The sequence below is a fragment of the Taudactylus pleione genome, unplaced genomic scaffold (assembly GCF_031769625.1).
Source record: "Taudactylus pleione unplaced genomic scaffold, aTauple2 ptg001908l, whole genome shotgun sequence".
Taxonomy (NCBI): Eukaryota; Metazoa; Chordata; class Amphibia; order Anura; family Myobatrachidae; genus Taudactylus; species Taudactylus pleione.
The window spans coordinates 44,782-57,785 of NW_028286305.1; the positions used below are offsets into that span (position 1 = coordinate 44,782).

The 13,004-nt window shown below is 40.7% G+C and overlaps 1 protein-coding gene across 1 annotated transcript in view; it reads right to left on the reverse strand.

The window, feature by feature from the left end:
- LOC148436209 (teneurin-1-like) overlaps positions 1-13,004 on the reverse strand; it is a gene marked incomplete at its 5' end in the record, with an annotated part of 72,647 nt that overhangs the window by 24,014 nt on the left and 35,629 nt on the right. The window contains one exon of the mRNA XM_088465210.1: positions 11,386-11,621. Coding sequence (XP_088321336.1) covers positions 11,386-11,621 — 236 coding nt within the window. The remainder of the gene's footprint in view (positions 1-11,385; positions 11,622-13,004) is intronic.

Sequence of the window (13,004 nt, forward strand, 5' to 3'; positions counted from 1 at the left end):
TGTTATTGTTTTACACAAATAATAATGGTACAGCATTATTTTGTACATCGAACCAAAAAGTACAAAGAGCTAACTGTGTATATATGGAGGGCAGGCCTCAAATCAAAGGTTAGTTATGTAGAGCTGAGGTTTTTTTTTTTATCATATAATTACATTTTTTATTATCATATATAGAATTGGTGAATCCATTTTTTTGGCTTCTCATAATTTTTAAACAATTATTCTGGACATCGTTAATTACATATGCAATAAAATGTGCTCTCTCTAATCATGCTTTCCCCAACAATACAGTGGATTTTATAGAAATTCATTAAACCAGTATGCCGTCACATGTATAAATAAATTCCATTTATACTGATTGTTCTAGTAACATTGATAGAATTTAAAAATTTTACATTCTGAACAAGGGTTATTCAACCGTTAAGGAATAGGAGGCAACCTTTGCCTCAATATAATTACTGTGATCATCTTCCAGCAAAATTGATAATAGATAAAGCTTACAACCAAAGGGAAGTTCACTGCTTGGAAAGAACAGGCAGACCCTTTTGGGGCAAATTAATATTTCAAACAACAACAACAACAACATGACAGAACACATAGCTAAAAGCAGTTATAATATTTTCTATCACTTTTCCATCTAATATCCCGTGCACATATTAGCAGCTTAAAAATCATTCTCAAAAGCTGTGTCCAACAAAGTTCCATATTATAGCAAAACCAGGAAATAATTGCTGGATAAATACACAATATATAGAATCTAGTCAATGCGCAGGAAGCTGCAGGTGGACAATGTAGAGTGTGGATCACCGACCACCCAAAAATCAGATAAACAAAAACAAGAAACACTGTCCTCACTTGCGCTCCAAGAAGAACGATTTCAATAGTTCAAACTGTTCACAAGACCTTTGGGATATGGTTCTTACGTCGCTGGATGTAAATCAAATGGTAATTAATTCTTCTCTAAAATGTGTCCTCACGTTGAGATGTTAAAAATAAAAGGAGAGAAGACAAACGTATTTTCAGAGATGTTGTTCCTATGACGGGTATTCTTGCATGAAGCATAAGAATCCCCGACTAAATTATGTGTATAAATAAATATCGATGTTTCGTACCGTACTCACACTGGTTAAGTATGAGTACTACCTATAAAGGTATCTTTATAGATATTTTTGTATAGAAGGTTTGATAAAACCTGTTATTTTAAGACAGGTGATGTGTTTTCAAATATTTTGACTGTACATTCTACTATATTATAATGTGCTGTTTCTATGACCTTTCTATGCTGGTACTGAAATCAGTGCGAATATTCTTAAAGATGTCCGTAAGATTAATTCTGCTACTGTATCACGCAGATTCCACTTACATCCCTATCATCTGGAATATGGTTATATCATCAAAGTGTAGTTCCACTACTAGAAGCTTGAAATGCATCAAATACTGTAGCACAAAATGGCAGTAAGCAACATATAAGATGGTACAGAAAACATCTGACAATAGCCGATGTAAGACAAGAAAACACACATCAAATGAACGAATTAGGGACTTGCAAAGTAAACAGAAAATAACGCACATGATCTCTGGTACAAACATAATTTTTTGGCTTTTCATCTTTTAAAGCAAAGCCTGAGAAAGGTGAAATGAAACCGTTTGTTTTATCAATAATCGCACATAAGCTAGAAATGTGCCAAGTTCCTGTTCTGCTGCTGAACATGCTGCATTCAGTTTCTAACATACATTTGCATGAATCTTGTTTTTAAAACCTTTTTTTATTAAATCACTCATTTATCCCCACTCCAGTCACAGTTACAATTTATGATCCAATTACACCCAGAGATGTTATGTTTTAAGAAATTCACAACTCAACAGCATGTGCTAATACACAGACACATATATGCATAAGCAGCAGATACAATTTATCACAAATGATAGGTCTGGGCTGCAAAGCACTATAGGGACATAAATCCATCCTTGACACTTGTACTCTTTTATGTTGCAAATAATAAGCTACATCATAAACTGTCTGATCGCTGATATTACGAGCACTGACCTCTGAAAAATACAGAAATACAGGCTATGAATAGTGCAGAAGGCACAAGAAGTGTACTGATAAAATCTGTGATTCAAAATGAAACGCTTATTGGAAAAAAATGTGCCTGCTATTTTCTTATTGTCACAGATGTCAGCAAATGTACGGTTTGTCTGTGTCTCAGATATTCTGTCAGGGTACTGGTAAAATCGTTATATTTTCCAGCAGCTGAATATAAAGCCATGATGTTTGTCAGCCTTGTAGGGGCTGTAGCATTTCGGTTTATTATGGGCTGATTCACACCTATCCACTATCGCTTACATCTGAAAACAACATGTAAATTAGGATGAATTGTTTATTATGTGTTCATTGCTAGTGTTCAAAGATTTTAACTCTGCACTTGTGTTATTATTAATATACTGTAGACTGTATTGGTAAATAGGCAAATTATCATAAGCACATAGAAAACTTGTTAAAAACACATACAAAGCACATTTTCCCTGGGCAACAAGCCCTAAAAAAATTGGCAAAATACACCAGAATTGCTTTAAACTATTTCCCAAAGTCACTTGTTTTGGCAGCCAAAGGGCAAAGAACCTTTTGTTGGGGTGTGGGAGTGTGTTTCGGGGAGTTTGGGAATATGTTTGAGTGGATTGAGGACTGCATGGACCAATACATGTCCTATTTACTGTATGTCCCAGATCTTTCCTCAATGTTTGAGAGTTTTTTGTGTACATCTAGTTGCAAACTGCCAATTTTGGAAATGGAAAATAAAGAGAGCCCTTGGATGATGGTTCCCTTAAGCCAAATAAAGCATTTCACCTAAATCTCTGCAGGCTTAATGGTAACCTGAGTTATATGAACTTATCTAGTCATTTACAGTGACAAAAGTCCACATGGACTTTTAATAAGAGAATGCAGAAATTCTTATCTTGGTTGGTCCCAGCGTCGTGGCTGCCAAAAATGAGAAATTGCAACAAAAAAACGAGTGTCCTGATAGTCAAAAAACACTGCCTTATCCGCACAAAAATGCCCACTGTTTGATGAAACATTCCCCACTTTAGAGGTCTAGAATAGGTTTGTCAAAATCGTAACAGTTGAGGGGTAAAGCCCACTGTGGTTTGGACTTTTCAGTAAGATTTCTGATTCTGGTGGGAGTAAAGGAAAAAAAGAACAAGTAATGCTGGGTACAAACTGCACAATGCAGTGTCATATATATTATGCCTAATAAATGCTGGTTGTGATGTTTATCAGCGATGTAACTGGTTCTTAGGCTGTAATCTAATGAATGTTACTTCTGGCTACAAAACGGCTGTACCTCCTGGACATTGGTAAGTGTGTTCCACTTACCAGTGAAGGTAGGATACACAAATAAGACATACTACATATTAATACTTTAAATCAGTAAAAACTTTACGCCAAGTTCCTACATACAGATAAAATAATTTGAAATGTACCCATCTCCTTGTAACTAATTGGGATGCATGTACAAGGTGTATACAAACTAGTACTATATTGTGGGTTAAATGTAATAGCCTGCAACTTGTAGACATCGGTGAGTTTCTGGCGAGTTTGCCTGATGTTTTGAAGGGGTAATAATTTAATAGGCAAAAACAATTGGTTTTGCCTTTTTAATGATAGCCTCTTTAACCACTTTGCTATGGAAGACAAGTTGGGCTCCTCCTCTGTATATACAGTCAGCCTGCGAAGGACAAGTGGGGCTTGTCCACAGCAGTGAGGAGCTGCACAAATAAAGAGGCCCTAGTCTAGTGATAAAATGTATGTGTTGGTAAGAGGGGTAACTTTAATTTGTCACTGAACAGTAAGAGGACATGGTAAAGAAAGAGAAAGAAATGTGTATATGTATTTGCTGAAGAAACTAACCAAATTTTGTATGTTCTACAGCTAGATCTGCCACCAACAGGGCATTTAAACAGACTTTCAGCATCCAGCTTTGCTTTGTTATTGTTATCTGCTGCAGCCTGGAATGAGGGCCTGATACAGTAAGGGTAGCTATTGCATACGCAGCTGCAAATGCACACGAAACGCAGCTGCAAAAATATGCTAATGCCTGCCACAGCTCAGCTGGCATAGAGACGCCCACTGCTGCTTTCTGACATCCATAATATCTCGCGCTCCTGCATATACATTGGTACCATCGACGCACATCGGCCATCATGCAATATTTACACAAGTTCTGACAAGCCGCAGAAACTGTCTCGTCGCACGCAGTGAGCACTCAAGCTGTGTATGCAATCGCAGTGGCTTTCATGTTAGTCCATGAAACTGAGTTCAAACAAACACACAACCACGCCCCTGTCACCACCCCCAAATGTTCACATCCCATTACTCACTCTGTGATGGATTCCTCAGTGCGTTTGTAATCGCAGTGCACATGCAGTGCAGTGCATACGCATGCGCAGTGGTTAACAATCGCTCGATCTGCGTACGTAATTGCCATTGCATACGCTGCATGAATCAGACCCTCAGTCTGGTCCCAATCTGCTATACATTAAAATTGTTTCTTAAACTTCTGCTGCAATCTTCCCCGTGACCTGCCAGTGTTTCAGCCTATTTTCCAGCTGACCTCTACTACTGTATGTTTCCAGCTCTCTGTCCTTGAAATTGCTGTCTTTATCTTATCTCTACTCTGTCTCATTATTGCCTTATCCTCTGCTATGGACTTTTGATCAGTTCCAGTGACCTTCATCTTTATGCTTTTTATATACCTCACCAGCTATTGGTGTCCACCGACCTGTTATCACTAATGCAGGGAAATAAGATTTGAGGCTTTTCATTACTACTACTCAGTTCCTGTGTTTATGCCTGAGTCACCAACAATTATTCTTTTAAGCAGGGCAGAAGACATAAGCAAAATCAGCAGCTGACTTACAGGTTACTGTTCAAAGAAAACAACATTGCAAAAGTATATGTTGACCTAAAAGTGTTTCTTCTAACATTCATGTAATTGCAAACTACTGTATTAAATTTCAGATCCCTAACTTGTCTTTTACTAGATTTATATAGGGGAAGTCCAGACCACTCGTTATGATTTACTTTTGTGAATCTTTATTTTAATAATATTCATATGATGCTTCATCTTAGTGATGTCCCTATTTCCTAGTGAATTGATAGATAGAACGTTAAAATGCCACCTCCATGATGTAGATGACTGTTCCATTTCAGAAGTGCTCTTTGTACACCATAGACGGCCTGATTTAGGTGGATGCAGTAGCAGCTTTGGCTGCAATTTATTTATTTATTCACCATTGACACTTGCACAAGCTTATGGCTGGCGAACTGTCTCCTTCTGAACTCCAGCTAGACATGGCCTCTGTTGCTGTGGCTCTACGTCTGGGAATGCAGCCGTGTTCACTGCCATGCCCGTGACATGCCCATGAGACAGACTTTTTTTTGCTTTCACTTCAGGCCATCTTCTAGATACCACCATGGAAAGCCCATGGTTTTGCATCACCAGTTCTAATGCCAGTGCCTAAATACACAACAGCAGACTCTGCTTATACTTAGGGGAATGCATGCGCCATTGGGGTTTTCAGGACTTTTTGAGCATGCGCAGCAGCAAACAATTGGTTAACTGCACAAACATCGGTATTACATCCACTTCTGAAATAGGCCCAGATTCTTTGTGTTTAAAATATTAGCAGTCCTACAAATGTGGCAGACTCTACAGGTCAAAGGTGTTAAGTAGATGTTAAAAAAACTGCTAAAAGTTGTTCTTAGCCTGTTCCCCTTGGTACATGTTGATATCTTTGGATTGAAGTGTGGGATGGCCTTCAACATCGACGATTAACAACCAGTGAAAGTTTACCACTAATGGTCGACGGTTTTTGCGATCTATGGTGGAGATCTTATGATTTTCCATCATCGACGGCAATCAGTCAGCAATGCTTTTTGACCCTGTGTAGCGAAGTTCAGCCCCTGCATCATGTCATTAGGCTCAGCTCCCAGACATGATTGACCCGTGGCCCACTGTTCTATCCAGTCAGGATGGCCATCGATGGAGTTGCTAATGCTTTCCAAGAGTGAAAATAATGGACTGTGGGCCTGATTCAGCAAGGTACGCACGGATGCAGACACACACAATTGGCTGCTGTGAGAATATGCTAATGAATGCATACGCACGGCAATCGGAGCACAAAGATGCAGACGCCCAGCACTACATAATGCCGCCCCCTTTATCCTCCGCTAACGTCCATACTGATGCGCAAGGCTGAGAAAACATTGGGAACATCGAGTAACATGGGAGCAGCATGCAGACTAAAGGTAGACCTGACCCTGCCGCAAGAGTTGATAGACTTCCTGCACGCAGCGGGACACCAAGTTTAGTCTGGCATCTCAGTGGCTTATTTAAGCACACCCCTATAACAGGGAGCAAATGCACTGGCATGCCTGCATTCGGCCGGCCACTCCCTGTATCCACCCACAAACGGCACTTCCTGTCAATCACTTTGCCCTGGGTCTGCGTACATTCACTGCGCTCGCTTTTGCAGACGCAGTGAGCGGTTTGCGCACTGCGACCCAGATGCTTGTGCAGACTGTGAAACATTGGCCAATTGCGTGCGTCTGCATCCGTGCGTTCCTTCCTGACTCACGCCCTGTGTGTATAGGGTGTACATATGTAATTGTATTTAATATTATACAGGAAGACATCAGGGATAAATTTTACACCATTTCAATGAAATGAGCACACAAATCTAAATACAACTTATTATATGGCTGATTTTGTGCTAAGATGTTTCTTGAAAGTTTAACCATGTCAAGGTTGATGTCACTAGGATCAAAAATGATAAAACAACTTGTTATAATTTTATCTTATTTATGTTTTTCCTTAGATTGAAAGCATGCACTGCTAAACAACTATAATAATGTATTCAGTCATCATTTATATTTTTATCTAGAAAAAAGAGTAGAGGAAATTACAACACAAATGTTCTTTGGAGAAATTTGGTGATTCTGAGTCTGAAGCAGGGAAAGCATTGGGAGCAAGCAATTATGACGGGTGGCTAACAGACAGGGGTGTGTCACGAGCATGTCACTATCAGCAACTGCATCTAAAGACACAATTCCACTGACACCAGTGGCCACGGATCCTCGTATATTCTACGCCAGCAATAGGCAAGTCTTAACAGGACGCCCATCGCTCACGGCATTAACATAAAGACGCAGTGTAACAGCTTCTATTGCAACTGCATCCACCTCTGATTACCCCCAAAGGCAGAAATTGTGGTGAGAAAGAATGGTCGGGATAGAGTAAGGGAAAAAATTTATCAGAGAGAGAGTTTAAGAGAAAGGGTTCTGACAGCTGAGAAAGAGGGGATAGTCTAAAAGGGCAGAGAGACAGGGAAAGTGGATAGAGATGGAAGGTTATGAGATATTCACTTTATACTGTAGGTTGTAAAGAATTATTGCATCTGAAATGCAGAAACCCTATGCAGAATTCATAAAGATGCATAAGTATTTAATTTCAAAAGGGTCAAAAATATGAAGACCGAGTATCGGGTTTGATGGCATTGATTTATGACTTTACACTTGAGTCATAATTCAGAGTCAAATGCCTAGGGAGGGGAATTTATCTAATCTGCCACATTTGGTGTGCAGTGCTTGGAATTTAAAGCAAACTAATGTTAATGTCTGTTGCCTTCACTTTATATTCCTGCTGAAGCGTCAGTTCAACTATCCCTGTCATAAGTAGTTTAACCAAGCTGATGCTTATGTGTGCTTTAGTAAAAAAAAAAATACTATTATTCTGGGTATCACCTCATTGGAAAAGCATTTACCGCAAGCTAAATAGGACATGTACAGAAGGCACAACTGAAGAAATTGCAGTTTAAAAAAAAACACAAATAACTACTGTATGACCTTATTTTCTCAATATCAAAATAAAAGAGGTTTCTGTTATTCTAGATTCATACACATAATTGTCTAACTATGTATAGCATCCACATCTCTATAGGTCCCTGGAAATCTCAAATCCTGAAATCCTGTTTTATATACTGTGCAGTAATTGTCGTCGCCCCCCCCACACACACACATCTCATGTTCAGTTATCCGAATTTTGTGTCAAATTGCAGCCACTGGCTCTGAGTAAAACAAATTTAAATATACAGTGTAATAAAAATGTAAAACTATCTATACCTCAACATTTTGAAATAGTAATGAGGATATTAAAACATGTTTGTTTGATATACTGTATATGTAACATGCAACCCCATTATCCTATATACACTACATAGCTAAAAATATGTGAACACTCAGACTACACAACCATTTGTGTTTGTTGAACATCTCATTCAGTTAACATGGACATTAATATGGAGTTGAGCTCAAGGCTCTGTGCACACTGAATAAAGCTCTTCCACACCAAACCTGGCAAATCATTTTTGATGGACATCGCTGTGCCAAGGGCTTTGTAATACTGAAACAAGAGAGGGCCTTCCCCAAATTGTTGTCCCAAAGTTGGAAGCATACATAATATCATAATGTGCATAATGTCATAGTATGCCATAGCATTAAAATTTCCCCTAACTGGAAATAGTTGGGTCCATTCATGGGCAGATTGACCATAGGCCATACCAGAACTTTCCGGGTTGGCCGGTGGCTTAATAGAACCACCTGCTGCAATTTATATTGTACCATTTTTTTCTCACTAGGTGGGTAGCAGACTGCTGCTCAGCTGCAACGTTGCCCTGCCCCAGACTCTCCAAAAGGTTGTGACCATGGCAGTGGGAAAGCCGTGACAGGAAACCATTGAGATGAGGTAATCTCTTGAGACTTCAGCACTTTGCAATATCCCAGAATAAAGCTGGGTACACACTGAACAGATATATCTGCTGCTGATGGTTGTTCATACACACTTAACACCATTATCTGTCTTCTGCCGCGGGTCCCGCTGGCTGGGGGCATGTCGCGCCTCTCCCCGCGGCCTCTGCTGCAAGTGTATGGGTGGTCAGTAGGCCCGTACACACTGCACAATGCCCCAATATGTCTGCAGATATATTAGGCATCGGCTGTGCAGCAGAGCCAACACAATAGGTCTGTGAATGACGTTGTTCACAGATATATCCCTGGTACACACAGGCTGACGGGCACCCAATTGATCGGCCAATATATCTGCCATTGTGTACCCAGCATAAAGCAGATAGAAAAACAGCAAGTACCATCTATATAATAAATCCGTGGTGAAGATGGACCAGTAGAGGGCAGAACCATACATGCAGGGACCAACACAAGCTAAGGTGGGTCTGCGTGTCCACAGTACTGGTATCAGAATGAATTAGTTTGCAATGCATGTACAGTGTATGCTTCTGTAGGAGGTTCATATTAACTGTAGAAGAACTGTTAAATTGAACTATTTTCTGGGGTAGCCAAGGAAACAAAGAGCAGCAGGATTTCAAATAAGATTGTTATGTGTAAGCATAGAGAAGTTAACTATATCAGCAGAAAATCATTTGCATTGTAAAACATATATGAATTATTGTGTATACTGTGTATACTATCATCCAATAATTAATATAAAAATGTCGGGCATAAGCAATGTGATTTATTTTTTCTTTTACACTGCTAGTGACAATGTTTTTAGCCCTGCTATTTAGTGTCGCCTACATGAGGCCACTTTGAGAATTTTTTCCATGTCTACTTTAAATTCTCAATCCACCTTTCAGTTCAGGCAAAACCATTAAAAACAGCCCCAGACCACTATTCTTCCTTCACCAACATTACATATGTGGGTATGCAATCAGATAGGAATTGTTCTCCTGGCATGAGCCAAATCCAATTTCAAACAACTTTTATGCTGATGTTGCTTCCAGAGGCAGATTGGAAATTGGTAGTGATTGTTATAAATGAGGAAAGACAATGTTTATGAGCTACATGTTTCAACACTAAAGCAGGGTACACATTTAACGATATGTACCTAGCCGACCTATCGTGCGATGAGACCCGGCAGGGGTCCCGGCATCGGGAAGTGCATACACACTTGCCGATGTCGGGAGCGGCATCGTGACGTGGGGGCCATGCTGCATTCGGCAGCATGAGCCTCGTTGACAATGTTGCCCATCGGACCTGCATGCAGGTCCAATGGGCGACGTCGCTGGTGATGTGCGGGAGGGCGCGTCATCAGTGACATTGAGAGTACACACGAGACGATGTGCCCGATATGTCGGACGACGTATAGTCTAGTGTGTAACTGGCATTAGACACCCTGGGGGAGATGTATGATGTAGCGCTCTCTGCTTGAGCAGGTTATGTGCTGCAGATAGCAATTCCCTGAATGTGTCATGGCCGCAGTGTGTGCCAAATGCCGGAGGTACTATGCGCCCCCATCATTATCAGCACTGCTGTCTACAAGATAGAGCGCCGATGTGCCAGGCAATATATGAACGATCAGTGGCAATGACCGTTCCGAAAGCTATGGCTATCGATTTTCGAAAGCTGCAGTTGTCGTTGCCCGACCACAGCAGTGACTACACTGTCACTGGCTGTGGCGGCTGCTGGTTTCTGGGCTGATGCTTGCAAGATCTCGCGCATGCCTTGCCCAGTGGAGCTGGCCGGGAGGTGAGACAAAGTGCAGCAGCACTAGGCTGATGCACTGTCGGCTCTGGCAGGGTTTTCACTATCCCACACCGGCAGACAATATGTTCATACATCTCATCGGTACTGCTTCCTTCTTCACATTGGTACAGAGGTGTAGCAGGGAGGGTTATAGTGGCACGATCCGTGTCACTATAATACATCCTCCCCCCCTCTGTTCTGTGAGCTTGTGGCCTATAGCTCCATGGTTGAACTGTAGTTTCTCCTAGATGTTTCCACTTCACAATAATAGCATTTACAGTGTGCTGGTAGAGCACTAGAAGGGCAGACACTTGATGAACTCATTTGTTAGAAAGGTGGCACAAAATAACATTGCAATATTAAAGATTGCTGAGCTCTTCAATATGACCCATTCTACTGCTAATGTTTAGCTGAGGAGATTACATGGTTGTATGATTCAGTCTATGCGCCTAATGGCATTGAGTGTGGCTGAAATGTCAAAACACTCTAATAAGAACAGGTATCTATCTACATACCTATGGCCAAGTATTGTACATCAATTTGCTTCAATCAAGCAAGCACCATGTTAAAAAGGGGAAATATGAAAAAATCTGATCCTATGTGCTTATGAAAAGGGCTGTTTCCCTGTAAGCTCTTAAACTGAATTCAGGATGTGAAACTGCTCTAAGATTTCTGCTTTACAATTACAGTACATGAAACGAATTGGCTCTTCCCACACAGCAAGAACGTACAAGAAGCATTGTAATTTATTACAGGAAGGTAGTAATATGACAGTGAAAAAGCCTTACCCTTAAGCGTCTTTCAAAAGAGGAGATATTGCCTTTGTGCTGCTCCTTACGTTGTCGCCACTCAATAAGATTTGGACTGTGCTCCCCAGGTAATGAGATATTACATTTACCCAGAGTTGGACTGACCACTCCTGCTAGTATGTGGGGCTCTGCATTAAGGCTGATTTCCATTCCACTGGCAAAGGTGACCCGAAGAGAGCCATCAGGGTTAACGCGATAGGTGTTAAGAGTGTTTTCTGCCAATAGATAGGGAAAATATCATTAGCTATTGATCATGTTATGATTAGTGTTTTGTATAAGGTCATGCTTATAGAACATACCTTATTTCTTACAGTTACACAGCTTTGCATTAACATTAGGCCAATTCACACAAATAAATAGGGCAAAAATCTATATGATTACAGACATCCTATTTAGCTTGTCCTGTATTATATAAGGCTAATTAATTTCCAGGTCAAACCTCATCACTACATGACTGACACTCAGATAGTTGGCTATGAGAATAACCACAGTAATAATACAAATTTTAAATTTGTTATCTATGTATGTATAGCCAGTTGGTGTCCTTCTGTATGTATAATCAAGGCTTATTGTTATAGTTAAGGATGAAAGCAGTGATAGTAATAACTTTAGCCAGCTACAGTGCTTTAGGAATTTAGGGGTATATTTTGTAAAGTGCAGGTTTTTAGAACTGGAGTTGTTGCCCCTAACAACCAATCAGATTCCACTTATCATTTATCTACCACCTTCTAGAAGATTATAGCTAGAATCTGATCGGTTGCTATGGGCAACAACTCCAATTCTAAAAACCCGCACTTTAGTAAATATAGTGTTGCCTACTAAGGTGTCTACTTCAGATGTCATTAATTAGTTTATAGGGCTGTTAAATTGTTTGTCAGATATATTTATGTGTCTGTTTTGCTCATCTTTTGTCCATCAGTTTTGCCCTGCTGTTTCATCCACACATGTTCTTTCTGACTAGAGCAGACAGTCTGGAGACTACACAATCTCAATTATGCAATTAAGTGCAAGTGCAAGAGTAAAGGCTGCCGGGTGACTTACTTGGATTAACCTTGGGTGTGCAGAGTCTGGGAAGTGGTACTGCTCTTGCAAATAATGCTTTACGAGTGAACTTAGGGCCTAATTCAGCAGTGTACGTTAGTGCACTGCTGAACGCAGATTCCAGATGATCAGAAATTTGCGCAAGTGTCTGACCTGCTCTGTGCATGTGCATAACGGGTCTGCGACCCTGCTCGCAGACTGGGCGCAGATTGTCAGTGATTGACAGTCTGCTGCCATTTGTTTACCAAAATATAGGTGAGACGCCACCGTTGGGAGGGAGGGAAGAAGCCAGGATCTCCGTCGGCATCTCATCTGCAGTGGCCGGCTGCATGACCCCAAGGGTCACCTTAGCCAGCCGATGTTCCGCAGAGTATCCGATAGTGCATTGGACAACGCAGCTCAGATACGTAACACAGCAGGTGGTGTGATGCCTACTGCTGCATTAGCATATCAGCAAAGATGGAAGTGCAAAGCTGTATGCGAGCAGCTTTGCAATTCCGTCTGAAGCTGAATCAGGCCCTCATTTCAGTATATAAATAAGGCCAGTGTGTGTACTT